Source organism: Antechinus flavipes, chromosome 3 (assembly GCF_016432865.1).
Source record: "Antechinus flavipes isolate AdamAnt ecotype Samford, QLD, Australia chromosome 3, AdamAnt_v2, whole genome shotgun sequence".
NCBI lineage: Eukaryota > Metazoa > Chordata > Mammalia > Dasyuromorphia > Dasyuridae > Antechinus > Antechinus flavipes.
The window spans coordinates 371648808-371670386 of record NC_067400.1 but is presented as its reverse complement, the minus strand read 5'-3'; the positions used below and the strand labels follow the sequence as shown (position 1 = coordinate 371670386).

The 21579-nt window shown below is 35.4% G+C and overlaps 1 protein-coding gene across 2 annotated transcripts in view; it reads left to right on the top strand.

Annotated features, from left to right (window-relative positions):
* Positions 1 to 21579, top strand: part of GTDC1 (glycosyltransferase like domain containing 1) — a 544967-nt gene that overhangs the window by 459193 nt on the left and 64195 nt on the right. The window contains exons 12-13 of one of the 2 annotated variants that reach the window (XM_051985824.1): positions 10129 to 10202; positions 13172 to 14937. In XM_051985824.1, coding sequence (XP_051841784.1) covers positions 10129 to 10202; positions 13172 to 13203 — 106 coding nt within the window. In that variant the 3' untranslated portion in view covers positions 13204 to 14937. Of the gene's footprint in view, positions 1 to 10128; positions 10203 to 13171; positions 14938 to 21579 lie in introns of those variants that run through there. The other variant, XM_051985822.1, reaches the window with a different exon arrangement.

Sequence of the window (21579 nt, the reverse complement as noted above, 5' to 3'; positions counted from 1 at the left end):
CTTTGGATGTTTAATACTTTTATGGACTCATTAGAGTATTATGAGACTACAAAAATATTTCGTATCATTGCAAAAGTGTTCTGAAAACTAAAAAAGATCCAAAATCAAGGTGGTAGACCCAGGCAGTGCTTTTGTTACTTTAACCCAATATCCCTGCTTGCTCATTAAAGGAACAACTTAGTTAATGAAACTTTCTAAATTATTGAAAAACTGATTAGTATTAATTATAAAGATTACATGATAATAAGGACTTATTAATAACATATCAATCAATATCAACTGAAGATTTGTTATTTAAAGAGTTTGATACCAGGAAATTAGAAGTTTGATACCAGGAAAATAGAAATTGATGAAAAAAGAGAAAACCAGTTGGCTGAGGTGTAGACAACATATCATAATTAATTTTATTTTGTTTGAAAAGCATCCTGTACCAGAGTAGATATGAAATCCCTCACTATCCTTCTTTTCTGACAAATAAATAAAGAAGGAGGTTTAAATATTATAGCTGAACAACAAAGTATATTTAAATAGAAACATACATGTTTTTAAAATGGTAATGGAGTAATATAACTGGATTGCTCTTTAAATTAAGTGAATTTGTATGTCTGCTTTCTCTTAATGGAATCAGTTTTGATATACCCTTTGTTCATGCTGTTTCTAGCTTCAATATAAGGGTTCTTTGTATTAACTTTTTAAAGTTACATTACAAAGAGGTTTTTAAGATTTCCCAACAGGCTTTTATTTAACCAAGGCTTTTGATCTCAAACCTGCTGGGGCCTAGTGAAATCCTTACCAATTCTCTAGTAACTCCTCACTATTGGAATTTGAAAAGACCCACCTGAAGGATTTAACTCCCTGTATGGTTTCAGCCATCCTTTAGATCACTCTATTCATGCAGACAGCAAGGGGGTCTAGGGCACCCTTTGTGATCTGCTAAGTAGCCTAAGGTGCCCTTTGCATAAGTTGTACTCCTGAGGAAATAAAAATCAGGAGGACACAAACCTATATACCTTATTTCCTGCTATCTTTAGTTAAAGGAGGAGCACAGGGGGTCTGCTTAACATCCTTTGCTACCTAAATACCTTTTGGACATGGGAACTCAATAAAAGAACTTTCATTGCATCCATTACCCTACTGTGGTGCATAACAAATTAGATTTAAAAGGGTACTTTTCCCCTTACAGCTATTTCTATCATTTTCTTTAAAATTTCAATTTAGTGTCTAGTGACAGACTGTTGTACAATGTACATTTGAACTATATAATGTCAATTATGCTAACAACATTATTTCAAAAGAATTAGTTACATTAAGTTATAGATAAAACATTTGGGAAAAGATGTGGTTAGAGTTAAAGGGGGGGCACTAGGGAATTTATGATACTAAAAAAGGCAAAAATAAAACAAATGTGTCTTTTATCATTAATTTCCTGTCATATAATTAAGAGAAAAAATATCTTTTCCTTTTTGGTTTCAGAGCCCATTTTATATTCTTTTACAGCTGAAAATAAATCAATGTTAAATTTACTTGTTGACTCTTCCATGTGTTTTCTTGTAACTTAGAGAACAAATAAAATAATTTCCAGAAAGGTCACATTTGGTAAACTATTTTTAAAGTTTGTTTATTAAATCATTTAAATGAATCCATTATCCATAGGTTTCTGAGCAGTGAGAAGAGATGTAAATAAACAAATTTTAATAAAATGCAATGTTTGAAAAACTAGGATATATCCAACTAGAAATGCTCATTTTGTACCTATTTCTGCAGTTTGCTACAGGCAGATGTCTTTGAATTCAGTTAAACATGATTGTGTATAAATTGTACCAATTATGCTTTAGAACCCTTGAGTTCACCCAAATGGAGCATTTTTGGTGATGATATTTGCTGCTTCATTAGTCTTCAAAATATTGGTAGACACAAATGCACCTCAGAGGCATTTCACAAATCAAGGAAGTTAGAGTGAGAAGAGACTTCAGCAGCCATTCTACACCCACTGTACCAGGAAGGAATCTCCATTATAACATACTTGACAAACAAAACAAAACAAAACAAAAAACCAACAACCCCCAAAAGAAAACATTCTTGACAAGTAGATATTCAACTTCTGCTTGTTTCTACTACTTAAATATAAAGATAAATTCATTTCATTGATATAACTTGAATCTTCTTTAGACTTGCATATGATGTAAGTTTTTTTTTTTCGAGCTTTTGAGTTTCATGTTCATGAACCAGTGAACATTATCTTATGGATATTTTACTGTCATTGAATTAGATGTTATTCTCCATCCCTAGCCACCAAAGGTTCAAGTAATCTTTAATTCATTTTGCTAGACTAAGTTAAAGAATTCATCTCAGCTTTAAAAATATATATAAATTGTCTAAAAGTTAAGACATTTGGGACTACCTTGTATTAGCATTTAGTATTCACTATCACTTGCGATCTCCTAGAACCTACATGTATTTTCTGTTACTTGAAATTAGAGACTCAATATAGTTTGGCTTTTAATTCTCAAGATTTTAGCTTGGATTTTAAAGGCAAAGGAAAATTGTCCCAAGTATTGAACAAATAGCAGAAAAAGTCCAATTTTGTACAATTTCAATAATATTGGCTAGATTGTATTAAATAGCTATTAGAATATAATACTGTTTTCTGTCTTTAAACAACCACCACCACCACCATCACCTGACTCACAAAGTGTAAGATTTTGTGGAGTTTTGTTCTGTGGAAAGGGAATTTGAAAAATAATTGTAGAATGAAGAGCATGGTGGAAATCATGGAGAATTTTTTGATTTTGATGATTTTTATGGGCCATCTAAACCAATTATTCTCTTTGAGGTGATGATTCATCATAATTCACATTAGGAAAAATTATGAAAATAGGAAAAAAACCCATTAAAAACAATGAATGATTTTATTTCCATAAATACAACATTTTCCAGAATTTCAATTATGGAAAGCTAATTTTCTTTCTCCTTCCCTTCTTTTCTTCCTTTTTTTCTTTTCCTCTCTTTCCCCTTTTCCCTCCCTCTCTTCCTTCCTTCCTTCCTTCCTTCCTTCTTTCCTTCCTTCCTTCCTTCCTTCCTTCCTTCCTTCCTTCCTTCCTTCCTTCTTTCCTTCCTTCCTTCCTTTCTCCTTTCTTTTCCTTCCCTTTCTTTCTTCCCTTTCTTCCCTCTTTCCTTCCTTCTTCTGCTATATGAATTACATCATATAGAATTTTTTCACTGTGAGCCTGAAGCATCATGGTCTGTTAATCTTCCCAGTGTAGGTCCTACTTTATCTTACAGCTGTGCTTTATTTTATATGAAATTTATATGTATCAGAGCACAAATCTTAACTCTTTTTTGCTTTTGATATTTTGGTTTTTAAATCTTAGAAATTCTCTTCAATGTATGAAAAAGGCCATTTTTGAACTTATAAAATACTTACACAGACACACAGTGCACTCTATATTTCTATGAAAAGACTATAGGATTTTATTCTGGATCTACAAAAGGAATTTGATATACTACTGGGCTAAGCACCAGGATTTGGCTGGCTCTAAGTATCACTTCTTATATTTCTGCATTTAAAAAATTCAGGAACGGGTAATACATTAAAAAAAAGCCTTTTTCCAAAGCTTTGCTTATGGATATCATATTATTTAGAAATGTAATCGAGAACATTCTTTGTAATCAAGGGTGAGTCAAAGAAAATGGCATCTAATAGAACAAGTCAGCCAGACAGAAAACTTGACCCAACACCAAACTCATTGTCAGTTTCACAGCTGCCACATCAACCAATGAGACCTGAGAGGAAGCCAGCCAGGAAGTCAGGTGCTGATACTGGAAAGTCTCTGCTCCAGATCAGTTGGCAGTTGGCCCTTCAGCTGCTAGACAACCCTAGTATGGGCCCAGGGGGGTTGGAATTGGTTTTGGACCACAGGAGGAGGATGAATTGAAGTATAACCAATACTGTCAACAACAAGATTGTCAAGTTAGACTAATAATATATTCATGGGAATATATATTGGTTTGCAGTTGTAGTTCTCTGAGGAGGGAGGAGGGCTTTAGGAAAAATGTTATATTCTTATAAATATAATTTATATACATATAGATGGAAACCAATTACAACAAATTAAACATAGACTTCTTTTAATCTTCAGCAATTTAGACAGCAGAAGGTCTTGCCAAATGAAAAATGGATAGAAATATGACTGCGAGGTTCAAGTTGTTGGATGGGATAGAAGAGTGAAGCAATTCAGATTTAGAAAGAGGTAGAGCTGAGGTGTAAACTGTGTGAATTTCTGAGGTTTGACATTAGAAACCGGAGATTTGAGGCTGGGCATTGTGACACACTTTTGAAATCTCTGCTACTGGGGAGACTGAGGCTGGTAGATAGCTTAAATTCAGGATTTCTGAAATACACTAAGACTAATGTAGATTTTTGTGTCAGCACTAAGTTAGGCAGAAACCAAAACTTCCTAAGAAGTAACAGATCTTACCAGGTCAGAAATAGCAAATCAGAGCATCCATTCAGATCAGCAAGGGGATTCAGTCTGTGAATAACTGGACTTTGTAGTTTCAGCTAGGACAATATATAGATATCTTCTCATAAAGTGTATCTGTTTTATTTCCATCAATAGAGAAGAAAATCAATGTGCCAAGAAGTTATTTTTTATGATTAGCCATTTGGCATGTTATATGTATAGTCAAGGACCCTGTTGGTGTCATTGTATTAGACAACAAGCATTTATTAATCTCTTACTATATACCAGATTTTTTGCTAAGTATTGGACTATTGCTAGGCACACATACAGTGTGGGAATGGAAGGGAGAACAGACTCCATCTGCCTACAGACTCAAATGAAGCCTCATAAATGGCCTTCAACCATTGTTAAACTGACTGGCTCAGATTCTATTTCAGTTTTATTCAGTCTCACAGAAAAAAGAAACCTGAAAAGGCACATGGCTTTCACAGAGACCCAACAACCCAGATCCTTTTCCTTTGACACAACCTAGTAGAATATTGATTAAAGAAAAAATATGAAGATTTTTTAAAAATGGGGAAAATAAGACTAGAACCATAATAGAATTTTGCAGAGATTAGATTCAACTGAGAACTTTTCTAGTATTTTCTTCTTCAGAAATAGGTCTCTGTAGAGCTCTCTCTCCACCTGTTGAAGAGCAGGTCCAGTGAACCTTAACCAGCAGTGAATGATATACAAGCTAATTTGTTTAGTCGGGGCAGTGCTATTGATCCTATATGAGAAGGGCTGCCTTCTTCACTGTTATTGTAGATATGGATTGTGGTCCTTTAGGAGAGCTTTGTAGAGAATTCTGATAGTCCGTTATCTACTTTAGTCCAAAGCCTCTTCTATGGCTTCTGCTGTGATGATGACAATTTCAGGTAACCATCATTTTTCTTGACATCCTCTGAGGATCAGTGTTCTTAGGAGAGTTACATTTACACTGGGTCTCATAGGTGGATTATTGCAGGATACCTCTATGTAATTTTCTTTTTGCTGTATTCCAATATATCATGCATAGTATGCAAGCTTTTTAGAGGCAGAGACTTTTATTTCTGTCTTTGTATCCCTAATACTTATCACAGTGCCTGATGCATAGGAGGAACTTAATAAAATAGGAGGTACTCCTTGATTGATTGTTTAAAGTTCTTTAGCAAAATGTTTACTTATCTATTTCATGATAATTTATTATTTATCAAATACCAAATGATGGTATTAAAATATAGTGTCTAAACCAGCCCGAGTGCTTGATCTTAGTGGAGAAGTGATGAAGGCAGGAGAGCCACCATGATTCTGGTCAAATCTTCTCTTCTGTGGCTGGGTTTGTCCCCAGTTTATATACTCTATTACAATGAAATTAATTCATCATACTGAGTTAAGGCCAATCATTATATCACTAGGGAACCATTATTTGTTGTAAGAATAAATCAGTCATACTGAACTAGAACTATTAATCACCATGCTAAACTAGATTAACCATTGTCTTATTAATTCCACTGAGTTAACACCTTGTTGTAAGAATCCTTGGCTCAAGTATATTTCTCCAGAGTTCTGGCCCATTACATGAACCCAAGTCATTTTGGGCTTAAAATCCTGTTTTCTCTACTACATAATGTTGCCTCATATACACATGCACAAACATAGGTACATATGTGTATATAAAAATACATACATATAGGTTGTAATGAGTGCGTACACTCTTGTGTGTATTCTTAGTCTTTTGTTGACCATGTGGGAATTTGGTGGCCAGCTTGTAGGCATGTGTGACTCAGTGGATTATACCAAGACATGATGAAGAGACCCTAAACAGGCTGCAGAGCCAGAAGAGATATTAACAGGGAGGTACAAAATTAAGCTTTTGGATCCTCTGAGCTTTCTTCCTTCATATTGACCATCCTCTCCAAAGCAAAAGCTTTCATTGCCATTTGTCAGATCTTTACTGAAATCTAGGACTTCTAGACCATTTGAACTTACAAAATTGTTTCTAAATTAGTGGACAGACCTATCTTGAGGTCCTTATTTGCATAATGCCAAGAAAAAAACTAATAGAGAAGGGCAAAAGCAGGCAGGGGCCATGGCATAAGCCATGGTACCAGGCTAGAGAGCAATAGGTCCTTCCTTGTTCCTCACAAAAATCATACAATGGTACCTAGAATGTTGCAACTAAGAGGGAAGTTACAAAAGAAGAGACTTAAAGATTACCTCTTGTACCTTTTTTGAGTAACCAACTTTGTAGCTACTTAGGGGACTCCTCATCTTGTGGTATGAATTCCTGAGTCATACGTGATTGGAAGCTGAGTTCAAATCCCAACCCTGACACTTACTGGATGACTTTAAGTAAGCCAATTAGTGTCTCATAGCCTTGGTTTCCTCAAATATAAAACAAGAGAAGCTATATTAGATGGCCTCTAAGGCTCCTGCTTTTAAATCTATGGTCCTATGATCCTTTGATTTATAGCTTCCACAAGGTAGATTGAAACCAAGAATATCTTATCTTGTGCCGATTTTGTGCAATTCACATTACTCTGGGACAGACTAAAGATCGAAAGAGAAGACACAGATGTTCCAACATGATATTGTCCATTCTATAATGGCTTCTGTAATTAAAGAATCTGTACCAAGTAAAATACATTAATCATAGTAGATATTCCATATATATTTTCTATTAATCTTTGGAGATTAGAATTCTTAAATTATGTCTGTTACCTTCTCTCTAGATTTAAGTACTGTTTCACGTATTTCTTGATCTAAAGGTCTCTATATAAAGAAAATGTGTGAAAATGTGATCCTTTAAGAAATGTATCTATTGAGAGAGGTATGCCTCGCACATGTTGGGTGATTCACACATGTTTTTTAAATTTAAATACAATCAGTAGATACTATAATGTTATTATAAGAGGAAAAATACCTATTTCTCCAGAGATTTTAATGAAATAGAATATAGAGGACAAACACATGAAATTTATAAGAATAAATATGGTATAATGTACCAACACATGCACATATCATAAATTCATCTGGTTTAAATGTATGATAATCTATACATAGTTAGTGGTTTGGGGAGTCTTCAGGAAGAGGGTGATTTTTATTATGGGAAAGAAGATTTCCAAACACTATTCTGGAATTGTTCATGATTAATAGAGAACAATGGCCTATTGGGAAAGCTCAGAGGTGTAAATGAATCAGCCCTGTGTAGTCAATAATCAGGTTGGTTTGGCTGAAACATAAAAACATGAGCTGGAGTAAAATCAAAATTAAGGGCAGTGGGGTATACCAGAGCATAGGAAAGGCTCGGTTGAAGAACCCCATAGAACACAAACAGGAGTTTAAATTTAATATAAAATGCTATAGCAATGGAGAGCAAACAGTAAATGTGAGTAGATCAAGAAATAAAGACAGGAGGACTTTCATCTGACAAGTCTTCATGTGAATCCTATGCAAGAATCAAGCATAGATGAAACAAGTTTAAAAGGAGAAAAAAAGGAAGTGAGATATTATACCCTTAATTTCACTTAGATGTGGCTCATTTAATTAGGTTGTTTAAAAGCAGTAAGATGGCTTCATCTGAAAACATGTGAAATAGCATCTTGCCTCCTGCAACCTTAGTGCAAATACTGACGAACTAAATTCATCAGTCCCTCCTCCTTTGCTCCATACAACCTAATTTACCCTTCCCAATATTGACATGACCACCTATGATACCAGTATCCTGTGAGCCTGACAATCAGATTGCCTCATCTCTGCTGCTATTACAACTCTAATTTCAATTGAATTCAACCCAACAGAACAGTTTCAAGGGCTAAATTTGGATCCAAAGACAAAAAGTGAAATCATCCCTGCCCTCAAGGAATTTACAGTGAGATTTGCAAGGAATTTGCACTGCACTGAATGCAGTGAGTGGAGAAGAGGAGATACACAGGTATACAGACAAGTGAGTGGGAAAGGAGAGAATACTATTAACTAGAAGTATCTAGAACAACCATGTGTTGTAGATGGCAGCTGAGCTAGAATTCTATTGGAAGAGATTAGAAGTGAGGGAATTGAGGGGATTAGAACAGCAAATGGTATTGGGAAATTGGGTGCACAGCAAATCCATCTTGTGACTTAGTTCTGGTGCTAGTTCAGTTCCTTTTCTAGCCAACTATGGGTCCAGTCCAATTTCTGTTTTATGAAGAAACTTCATTCAGTTGTGGAAATTGGGAGAAAACCTTATTGCATGGTTTGAACCCAGCTCTGTGTGACCAGGAAACTAGATTACTTTAGCTACTGTTTAGAGACCCTTAAGTAAGAATGTAGTCATGCTGACTAGAAAAAAATTGATGCAAGGAGTTTTCTCACAATTATACATTTCAAGGAACCTATGTGTCTTATTTGAAAACTGGCCATACACTGATGGGTCATTTATTGTTTTCATATTCTTCTGATTCTTTACAGATATCTGGAGAGAATGGGACACATCTTTTTTTTTTTTTTTTTTTTTTAAATTCAAGAAATTGCATCTGTTGGCTCTCCCTCTCCCAACTTGGAAAGTTCCTAATCTTTCCTCCTATTAGAAACCAGATTGCCTTATACTGTACCAAGATTAATTAATTGTTATTTGATAATTTTTAGTGAATAAAAGTTTTTCTCCCCCATATTTGGGGTCCAGTGCCAAAGCCAAGGAAAATTATTGGTCTTCATTTATTAGACAATTAGCATATATTGCTTAATAAGTTGATATGTTCAGAAGCTCAAACCTTTGTTTTCTTGTCATTTCATCTTTCACCTGCTACGGTAGGGAGTACATGAAAGACATGGGGGGCCTACTCTTACAGAGGCATGGAAGTTGAAAATAGAAGTTTATATATAAGGAATTGTTAGCAAGCTAGTTTTACTGGATCAAAGGGATCTTAAAAGAGATATGAAATAAGACTGGAAAGGTAGAGGGGCAATGGGAAGGGAAATGGGAGAAGTAATGTGGATTGATAGGTATTAGTAACTAGTTGGATATGGGAGGTGAGGCAGAGGAAAAACCCAATGAAGATTCCAAGATTGTGGCCCCAACTTATTTAGAGGAGGAGGAGGAGATTATGGAAAAAAAAAAACAGAAATGGAAAGTTGAGATTGAGATAGCGAGGAGGCATTTAGGTAGAGAAGTCCAGTTGACAATTAGGAATCTGAAACTTGAATTCAGGAGAGAGGTTAAAATTAAGAATAGAATTTGAGCATCATATGAATATAAATAATAATTGAACCTATGGGAAAAGATGAAATTCTTAAGAGTTTAGAGACAGAAGAAAAGACTGTCTAGAATAGGGCACCTCAGTTAACCTCTTAGCTTTAATTTGCTCATCGGTAAAATTAGGGACAATAATACTAATACTACTTTATATTACTGCATAGTTGTGGGGAATTATTTTATAAACCTCAAAGTGTTATTATTTATAAGAATGTTAGATTATATATAAGTATCTGGTGAAGTAGCAATGAAATCTAGTCTATGTGATACCTTGATTCCACCAGTGGTTGTGACTTTCCATCCTATGGGTTTATTTTAGAGTATCTCACCAGTTAAAGTTTAAGGGTTTGTCATAAGAAAAAAAAGAGGATAGTTGACATTTCCTCCTTTGTCCTTCCCATCTTCTAGAATGTTTCTCAGTTCTCGAAGGTTGAAGTGCCAGATGTTTCACCACACTGCACCATCTGCCTCCAGCTTATCAGGTAACCTTGAAATATTGCCAGTTCAGTTTCAAGTTCATGTCTCCAATGTCTTTTCACACCTTCATCTTCCATTGTCCTTAATCTGCAGCTTAAAATCCACTTAAAATTACTCACCTGTCAAATGCAATTCCACCATTTTGAATTTTATTTTTCAACATATTGCAATTAGTGTGATCATGTGACATATCTGTACTGCCAAACAGCAAATGGTTTTATTATACAAATCAATGGTGTCTCTTTAATAAATCTCTGGAGAAGTGGTAGGATGTAGTGGAAAGGACATTGGATGTTAAGTCAGCTAAGCTAGGTTGAAATCCCCTGTAATGCACTTTAAAATTGAAGTGTCTTTGGGCTAGTCACATCATTTCTTGGGCCTCAATTTCCTTATTTTAGGGCCCAGCTTTCTTAAATTGTGGGTTTGTGACTCTAAATGGGGTCTTATAACTGAATGCAGGGGTCAGGAGATTATGATTTATTATCAATAATCCTCCGAAAGGGTCCTGTATGTGCCAAAATGTTTGTAGCAGCCCTATTTGTAGTGGCTAGAAGCTGGAAAATGAATGGATGCTCTTCAATTGGAGAATGGTTGAGTAAATTGTGGTATATGAATGTTGTGGAATATTATTGTTCTGTAAGAAATGACCAGCAGGATGAATACAGAGAAGACTGGCAAGACTTACATAAACTGATGCTAAGTGAAATGAGCAGAACCAGGAGATCATTGATACTGTATGAGGATGTATTCTGATGGAAGTGGATTTCTTCGACAAAGAGATCTAACTCAGTTTCAATTGACAAAGGATGGACAGAAGCAGCTACACCCAAAGAAAGAACACTAGGAAATGAATGTAAACTGCTTGCATTTTTGTTTTTCTTCCTAGTTATTTATACCTTCTGAATCCAATTCTCCCTGTACAACAAGAGAACTGTTCAGTTCTGCACATATTTATTGTATCTAGGATATACTGTAACCTATTTAACATGTATAGGACTGCTTGCCATCTGGGGGAGGGGGTGGAGGGAGGGAAGAAAAATCGGAACAAAAGTGAATGCAAAGGATAATGTTGTAAAAAATTATTCTGTCAATAAAAACTTATTTAAAAACAAACAAACAAAAAAAAACCAGAGTGAGACATACAGGGTAAAGGTAAAAAAGGCTGGAGCAGAATCTATTATGCTTCAGGTAAAGTAAAAAAAAACAAAAACAAAAACAAAAACAAAACAAACAAACAAACAAAATACACTAATACATTGTTGGTGCAATTGTGGACTAATCCAACCATTCTAGAGAGCAATTTGGAACTATGCCCAGGGGGATAGTCAAACTGTTTATATCTTTTGATCCAGCAGAGTTTCTGTACTGGGTCTGTGTCCCAAAGAGATCATAAAAAAGGAAAAGGACTTACATGTGAGAGAGCTATCTCCATCCAAAAGGAAATCTGTGGGGACTAAATACAACATAGTATTTCCAAAAAAAAAAAAAAAAAAAAAATCCTTCCCTCCCCCCCCCCCCCACCTTTCTTCCTATTTTACTCTCCTTTTTCTTTCTTGTTCCTCACCTATATGTCAAGAAATATCCTAATCAGCCCTAGATGACACTGAGTGGTAAAAGAGAGAAGGGAGAACCTGGGAGGGATTTGTGATTTCTTTTGCCAATAGGAATCTTCTCAGTTCTCTAGGTCAGTTGTGGGGAAAGTGCTTTATAAACCTAGAGAAGAGGAAGAAGGAGGAAGGGAGTCTGAGAAAGAAGACAATTTGAACTTTGTCTACCAATTAAGAACTGACTAGTTTTTAGAGGATAATAGGGCAATATCTAGGGATAGGACATCTGGGGCTTTTTATGGGGTTATCTTTACTAGGGGGAGGGGGCACTTCCTTGTGGTCTTCCATGGAAATTCTCAGCTTGCTGGGCTGTACAGAGTGACTGCCCTGCTCCCTCTTCTGGTCCTGGGCAGTCACAACCCAGGGTCTATCACAATGGTGCCTCCCTCTTCCTTATTCTTTCTACTGCCCTCTTCGATTTGCTGCCTCCTGCTGTTTATTGGGTTGGGGATCATAAAAATGCCTTAGAGAAATAGGGCCAAATTTGGAGTATATTCCCCAGTCTCCTAGCTTACCTGTACCTGATTGGTGGAAAGAATGTTATCCTTGAAATTGTGATCAGAGTTTAATTTTATTTCATGTGCTAACTAGCTGTGTTGCTATTTAAAGTTATTTAAACTCTCCAAATCTCTATTTCCTTATCTGTAAAATGAAGCTTTTAATATCTGTATTTTGTAATTTTTAGGGTCATTTTAAGGGAAGAACTTTGCAAATCTAAAAGTGATATGCAAAGATGAGTTATTATTTTTTAAAATAGTTATAACTTTTTATTGACAGAACCCATGCCTGGGTAATTTTTTACAACATTATCCCTTGCACTCACTTCTATTCCGACTTTTCCCCTCCCTCCACCTCCTCCCCCAGATGGCAAGCATTCCTATACATGTTAAATATGTCACAGTATATCCTAGATACAATATATGTGTGCAGAACCCGACAGTTCTCTTGTTGCACAGGGAGAATTGGATTCAGAAGGTGAAAATAACCAGGGAAGAAAAACAAAAATGCAAACAGTTTACATTCATTTCCCAGTGTTCTTTCTTTGGGTGTAGCTGCTTCTGTCCATCATTGAGCAATTGAAACTGAGTTAGAAAAGATGAGTTATTATTTCTTGCTAATAGCAAATCCGTGGTACAAACTATAGGATGGCAATAATATATACATGTACATATATGCATAATGTACACATTATATATTATATGTATATATACTTTATTTATAATATCACTTTACTTTATGTACAGAATAAGGATAACTCAAAATTGATATTAAAATCTAAATTTCATATTCCTGGAACATTTGGCATTTTATTTAATATTTAAAGATCATTCAGTAAAGTCATACTGTTATGCTTCATCTTCATACAGTGGTGACTCTGGGCTCTCAAAACCTCTGCTAGTGGAATGCTTGCCAGGTCCTACCAAGCCGAAAAGTCTTTCATTATGGATGCACTGATCCAATGTATATTCATCATGGAAGAACCAGTTCAGCTAAGATTAGAAAGGCTTACCACCAAAAGATTGGGAATCAGATGATGATTTGTTTTGGACGTACCTAAGGCAAGTTTTTGTGGTTTGCATGAGAGGAGAGAGTATCCATGCTAATGAAATCACAATTCTTTTGAAGTATTGAAATAAGTATTTAGTGATTTAAAAAATCTTTCTGATATCCTTGCATGTATCTGTTATTTTTCTTTACCTCTTGTAGGAAAGTTTCTGACCACAAAATGTGTCAACTGATCACATTTTCTTTATTAATAGAACGATTACTATGTTACATATGACCACATTTCAATCTCCATTTGTAAATATCTTAACAACATTTAAGCTGTGTGTATGATTTATTAAAGACCTTATATAAGCTTTGCTTTGCTTCTATTTTTAGCCCCACAGAAAAGCAGGAATCATACAGCTCTTAGAATTATTGCAACAACAATTAATTCACATTTATGTAGAAATGTAAGATTACAAAGTTCTTGACACAATATCTCATTTAACCCTTATAATGGTCCTAGGAGAAAGGTAACACTAAGGTTACTGTCTTCACTTTATAAAAGAAAAATAATGAGAGAATTAGAGAAATGAAGTTATTTTCCAAAAGTTACATAACTTGTAGGAATCTATTGTGGGCCTAAGAACATAAGGTGCAAAGATGGACAGGACCCTGGAAATCCTTTTCTAATCATCTGATATTACAGATGAGAAAATGAGGTCCAGAGACATTACTTGGTTGCTCAGGGTTACATAGGTAATTCTATGAACACAGGTAATGAGTATGAGAGTCTGAGATTCAAAAACAGATCCTTTTCTCTCTTTGAAATGTACTTTCTACCATACCATGCTAAAGCTAGGTCGTCTGACTTCCACTTAGTGAGCTTTCTGCTATGCTATCTACATATGCTTTTATGTAAAAGAGATTGTACAGTCCAACTGTTGCTCTACATGACTTCTATTTTTTGGGTTTTATGTTTAAAAGCTTATGGAATAGAAAAAAAATCATCCTTGTATATCTATATGAATTGGGTACTTTTAAGGCTTACTCATGTGACTTTAAGTTCTTGATTTTATTTCTCCTATTATTTCTTACATCTTTCCACTTTAATTTCTACAATCAGAGCTAGAATGAATCTATCCATTTAACCCAATTCCCTCCTTTTGAGATGAGTGAACTTAGGCCATGAAAAATGAAATATATTTTCCAAGGTCACGAAAGGAGTGGTGGCAAAAAAGAAGTTAGAAAATAATGTGGAATCCTTCCCATTAGGACATCTAAAGAACTCCAGACAATAGCAAAACCCATCACAGAGTGGAAAATTTTAATGTAGTTTATCATTAATTGGCATACTGCATTTTAAATAACTTCCCTCTATTTTCCCACTAGTGATTTCAGAATTCTTTGGCATTGTGTTCTATGTTGTAGTAAGAAAGGATCAGGAAAGCAAAATCTATCGGACAGAAGATAAGACCAGTTGGTCTTCCATTTTGGTCCAAGCTCTTGGATCCCCAGATTCTGCACTTGGTAGCCAACCAGCCAGCCAATTTCAGTTTCCTTGTGGTAATATTGGCACAATAATTCTAATACTACTTACTTCACCAACTTCTTATTAAGAGCAAATGAAATGTTGACTATAAAGTACTTTAAACCACAAAGTCCCTATATTTTTAGTCCCTTCCTGTGATGTCATTGGTGTAGAGAACTCTGTGAGGAAACCCTCGGAACAACTATTTGGCAACTATTGGCAACTATTCCTCAATTTATACGATCTTGGAGAAGTGTCTTTGGTATTCAGAGGTTAAATGAATTCCCCAGGTTCACATCTATCAGTGGTAAGATTAGAATCCAAGCCTTCCTGATTCTGAGATAGTTGTTTTTCCACTATGCCAGACAATATCTTATTATTATTTGTTGATGTTTTCTAGTTGCTATTTCTATTCCTTCTCAATGCTCCCTTCACTTAAATGTGTAATGGTTCTTCATATAAGAAAATTGAAAGAAGCTTTCACTTCAAATTTCTAGGTTGCTGCTTTCTGAAATCAACTTTTTCCTTGAGTGTAATGAATATAGATCAGAAAATACACTCAGTCTCTAAACTTTAGACTACCTAATTGCACATAAGTTTGAAGCAGTTAAGCAGGAAGAGGATGTTTCTGGAGAATGAGGGTATTCCATTCTTTTTCTTGTGTGTCTTTCTCAAGTGAAAGAATAATGAACCAGTGTGAGATATTTTGGATTGGGGTGAAGTTCCTTGGATGGGTCTTAAATTGTTTAAAAAGCAGAACTCTCTCTCTCTTGTTTAACCAGGGCTCTGAATTCTCTCTTCCTTTTTAAAAGCCACTAAGGTTAAATATTAAGCCCCTGCAGTGAAGGACACCTGTATTTGCTAGTACCATTATGTAGCTATCCTGAAAACGTTTTACAGCTGTCTAAATTAGCATAATTAAATCCACATCAATTAAAAAAGCTCAATCACCCCTTTCCCCTTCACATGTAGATAGTAGCATTTGTCTAAGGTGGGAAGTAACAAAAGAACTTTTTAACAGCTGAAGACCTGGCTGAAAAGCAGAGTAATAGGATTTGTATATTGTCCCATAGTTCACCTTAACACTGGTAGAAGTGATTAGGGATAGCTGTTCAGCCAAAAGAGGTACAGCTGCATTTTGCATTTCAATTATGCTAGTACACAGGCCCAGGCATTAGAGATGTGCATTTTACAACATGCCTCTGCTTCTATTGCTCCTTTATCCCCCATTAATGAGGGTAAACAAAGCAGGCATTATGACTTTGGTCTTTTTCCTTTCCCCTAAACTGGGGAAGCCCTAGTGACCCCAGGGTAGCAACAAGACTGCACTGTGTGGCGCTAGCAAAGAGAATTCCTCCAGATGAGAACTGACATGGGGTTCAGGGGTTAATTTCTGGAACAGGCACATTTGCATACAAATGAAAAATGATGGAATTTTTGTTCTCCTAAATTTTCAATGTCATCAGCATCAAACAGCAGTCAGTGCTCCCTTGCTGTTTGAAGAATATTCATTACTTCAGAAGAAGGGGCACCTTGTTTGGCATTAATTTCAACTGCAGGTCAATGACTTAATTTTCTAAACTTCATCTAAAGTGCCACTCACTCTCGAATTCTGTATTCCTAATATGTCATTTCTCCTAATGTGTTTCTAGTAGTTTTTATTTTGGCCTAATATACTTTCCTAAACAACCTTTAAGTGGTTTGAGTCGCCTTATAACTGCTTTTTTGCTAGTTACCTATTTCACACTCCAGTGTCCTTTGAACCAAATTTAGTTGATGACATTTCTTTTTTCTGCTTTAAAATCAAGGTCAAAATAACACATTTCTACCTTTGGCCTGTGTCCAAAAGTTATAAGGTAGAGAGACAGCAAAGAATCAGATTTGTCAAGCTTCCAAGTATCTTCTGGATTAGGATCACAGGGTTTTGAGAGGGAAGAACTTTGGTCAAAAATGTTCTGGTGCTTCTGCCTCAGCAGTTGTTACAGGAAAGAGTTTTAACTTCCCTTCTGAGTCACTGATTCCCTGTGAGAGACAAAGAACAAGTTGCTTTAGTCTCTAAGTTTCTCCTTCTCTAAAATGTAAACATTGACATCTGTATCACTCAGGTACCAGAAAACTTTGTGAGTTCATATCTTCTGAACACTTTTTATGTTCTTTAGTTGACAGGGAACATTAAAAAAAAAAATTGTATTCTCCTCCTCCCATTTTAGGTTTTCAGAGCCTTATAGTTTTTCTTACTACATAGCAATAATTGACATTTGCAATGTCTACAATGTACTTTATATATACCCCATGTATGCAAATGAAAAATGGTAATCATGTGAAGTGAGTGCTGTTATGATTCCCATTTTACAGATGGGAAACTAAAGTTAAGGGAGATTCAATAACTCACTTCTGATTATCTAGCTAGTAAGTATCAAAGGCAGAGTTTTAACCTAAATCATTCTAACTCCAAGCCTAGGACTTCATGCATTCTGCCTTTGTTATTGGTTTCTGATTTGTAGTTCTCATTTGTTTAATCTTCAGCCAATGTTGTAAAATCAATGGCTAGCAGTCTCCTAAACCTTATTTCTCTTAGTCGTGTGCTTTTGTATGTGCAATAATATTCTCCCTCCATCTCTTAGAACCCTATGATCTTTTAAAGTTTAGCTCACATGTCAGCCACCTCCTTCAAGAATCTTTACCTGATTACTTCAATTGTTAATGTTCCTCCCCACTTCAGTGCATTGTATTATATGTGTATATATAATATACAATAATTAATTAACATATCATAATATGTTAATTAATTATTATATATATTATATATGTATATATATATATATATACACATACATATTCTATATATGTATATGTATGTATCTATGTACTGAATTTAATTATCTGGGTCCATGGAGTATCCCTTCCACCTCCACAAGTAAGTCCTTTCAGAGATGGGATTTTCAATTTTATCCTTGTAGTCTGAACATCTAGTTCAGTAACTGGCACATACTAGGTGCTTAGTAATTGTTAAATTCTTTCTTACATGTGTTGTACTGCCTTGGCAGCTTTCCTTTACCTTTACTGCACATTCTGTTATTGACCCTACTCCTCAGTAAAATGACGCTCCTTGAGGACCAGGAGACTTCCTTGTTCTTTTATTTTTCCAGGGTCTGACTTAGCACAAGCCTTCATATGTGTTTATTGAATTGAATTTAACCTCCAAACTGGATTTAAAAAAAAATTCTGTTAAAGGATTTCATTACAATAGAGAGAGACCAATTAAACTGTTAGGACTAAATAGGCTCCATAAGTCAATATAATAATGTGGGGGAAGAACGAGAATGTATGTGCTGTAACCTTGAACTTCGCTTGTTCATATGTGATTTTTCTTTGGTCCATTAAGAAACATAAACTTGAAGGAATGGGGGGGGATTGTATATGAGGACCTTATGCTAAATTCTTCCAAGTTTTTCATCAATTGAGATATTTTTACTATGATGGCGACATACCACTGGGTTACTGAGTTGACAAACAAAATACTGCAAAGCTTGTCCGGTTTAGACAAGAAGTCTTATATTGATTAGAATCTGCTTTCACCTCACCTCATGGAGTAAATATCACAAAGACATAATTAGAAAATTTGGTGCACTATTTAGTCTTGGTCCCTGGGTGCCAGGATTGTTTGACTACTGAGTAACGGGAGCTTGTTTGCATCCCAGTGTGTTGTGAAAGGCGAACTTCAAAGAAAATATTCTATCTCCCAACTCCAGCTCACAAGCGTCTTGGAAGTATAATACAGCAAGGCTTAACGCTCCCTGCTGAGCAAAGGGCATTTCAACACTGAAACTACTGTTAAAGTACCATTGAAACCCTGGTTTGCAAAGAGTGGTTATTAGATAAATATAGCTAAAGCCTTCGAAGCCATGGGGAAAACACACCCAAGCCATAGTTTAAAAAAAAAAAAAAATACAAAAACCCACCACCAAAGTCGGACAGTATGTTTTGACAAAATTTGGGGATTTTAAAACATGTATCTACACATTTATTTCATAAATTGTACATAAGACTGGCTCCTCTTCCAGTGCAAAATCAAATATTTAGATTTGCAAAACCTATGGAAGCCAGATTTTAGACAAAAAGGGATTTTTTTTTTTGTCAGACTGTCAGTCTCTGAATTTCATCACAATCTGTTCAGCTGTTTTTGTTGCAGGCAGGCGTAAAACATAGTGGGTAAGTGTGTGTTTGTACTTATTGAAGCAGGGCTGTTAAATCCTCTTGCTTTGTAAAGACTTCAAATTATATACATCTGTATTGGTTAACATGACATCTAAGTATGAAAATCACAGAGTAGGGGAAAAAGAGAGAAGAATAATGCTAATAACTGTTGATGACTAGGACCCCATTTCCTAACTATTCTTTAAGCATTGACCTCTGATTATTTGGAGAATGACCCTAGCATTTTGCCTCAATCACCTTTCCTGATCTGCCATTCTACAGGTTCTGATTCTTATCTGGCAAGGGGGATAAAAGTATTTGCTGATGACAGTTCTGAATAAATTTTCCCTAATTGTCATTTAAACCTAGATCCTATACTCTGTACTGATCTAAATATAGTAACTTGAGTTGACAGATTTAACACCATTTAATATATGTACGTTATTCTACACAAAGCCTATAAGAAAAGAATGTTAGGAATTAAATTTAGCCCCCCCCCCCCAATCCAACTCACAAAGAAACCTTAGCCTCTCTTTTGCCAATTATTGGAGCTAGTAGGAGAAAGTACTGAGATGTTAGAAATGACCTGCTAATTTGGAAGGCCTAAAATTTATGGAACTGAATCTTTATAAGGTTATAGAATCCTAGAAACACTAAGTTAAGGTCTGGAAAGAACTTTAAAGGCAACCCTAGGTAGCCTGGAATCAGGAAGACCTGATTTCAAATATACCTTTAGACACTTACTAGTTGCATGATCTTGTGCCAGTCACTTAAGTGCTGCTTTGCTCAGTTTCCTCATCTGTAAAATGGAAACAATAATGACATCTACTTCCTAGGATTGTTGTGGGAATCAAATGAGATGACATATTTCATTTTTTCTTTTTTTTTTTTTTTTAGTTGTTGTTATTTGGCTCTTTGTGACCCCATTTGGAGTTTTCATGCTTATACTAGAGTAGCTTGCCATTTCCTTCAGCTCATTTTATAGAAGAAAAACTGGACCAAAAAAGGTTAAATGACTTGACTATGGTCACACAGCTAGTAAGTATCTGACACCAGGATCCAGGTCTGGCACTCTATCCAACTGTGCCACCTAGCTGCCCATAATATAGGTGAAATGTTTGGCAAAATTTTAAATGCCTATCATTAGTTATTATTTAACATATCAAACACTCATTTTAGATTGAGATACTTGGAATCAGAAAGGTTATGACTTATAACTCATCTAGAGCCACATAGCTAATAAGCATCTTAGGCAGGATTTAACCCTGCTCCCAGCTCTCATGGAGTTTTGGAAGATTACAGCATGTGACAAGGATTGACAAACTATGTTCCAAAAGCCTGTATTTATATTGCCTTTATGCTAAGGATAGTTTTTACTTTTTAAAGTAAAGTTTATTATAGTGAAAAATGTAAAAATCATCCTTAGATAACAAAGGTTTTTTTGGGAAAAAAGCCATGGGCTATAGTTAGCTAACCTCTGGATGAACACAAATAACTGTATTGTAGAATGCAATATGTGAAAGGTAAAGAGTCCTGAATAACTTCTGAAGAAGGAAAGATCATTTCTGACTGTGGGAACATGGTGAAGTCCTGACTGCGTCTTTCCACAGTTAGGGCCCAATTACTGTGAATAATGAGTCTCACGAAGTAGTTGCATGTATTTAGATTCACATTATTCGAGGTTAAAATTATGTAAAATGTGGTCATTGGCTCCAGCTTAATGGAAATATGCAATGAGAATTTGAATAATACAACCACTTCACAGGATTCATTACTTGCACTAATCCGGGTAAAGTTGTATTTTTATTCACATTGAATGTTCATTGGGAAATGATTATATCCTCATACATGTTACGTACTTGTTGTCTTCTCCATTAATATGTAATCCCCTTGAAAATTGGGATTATTTTATTCTTTGTATTTGCTCCTTTAGTACCTAGTATAGCGCCTGTCAAATGGTAGAGACTTAATAGATGCTTGTTCATTGATTGATGGGAAGACTTGCTGGCTTGAAGGTGGCTTGGGTTTCTTTAATTGAGCTCATGGTACATGATCCTTCATATTCCACAGAAACAGAACCAAAATATTGGAAAGGAGTGGCGAAATAAAAACAAAACCATCAATTATTTAAAAATTGCTTCATGCTAGGCACTGAGCTAAGTGCTAGGAATACAAATATTAATTATAAAGGAAGACTATCCCTGCCCTTAAAGAATTTGCATCCTAATGGGGAAGGATAACAGATAGAAGAAATCTAAAAAGAGATGGGAGAGGAAGATAAAAGTATCTAATATCTAGAAAAAGTGTGGGTATCAGGAATGCATCCTGGAGAGGAGTGAGAATATGGCTGGCTTAAGCTTCCTTCTTAAAATGGATGTTCTGGGAAAAACTAGCCAATATGGGTGAGGAGACGGCTTGCATATTTGAAAAATCCTTGCCTTAAGAATGAATTTTTGGGTAAATAGGTTTAATATTGTAGAGAAAGTTTAGGAAGTAGGGCCTGGAGAATAATGATTTTCACTCATCTTTGTATTATCTGATTTGTAAAGAGATCCTAAA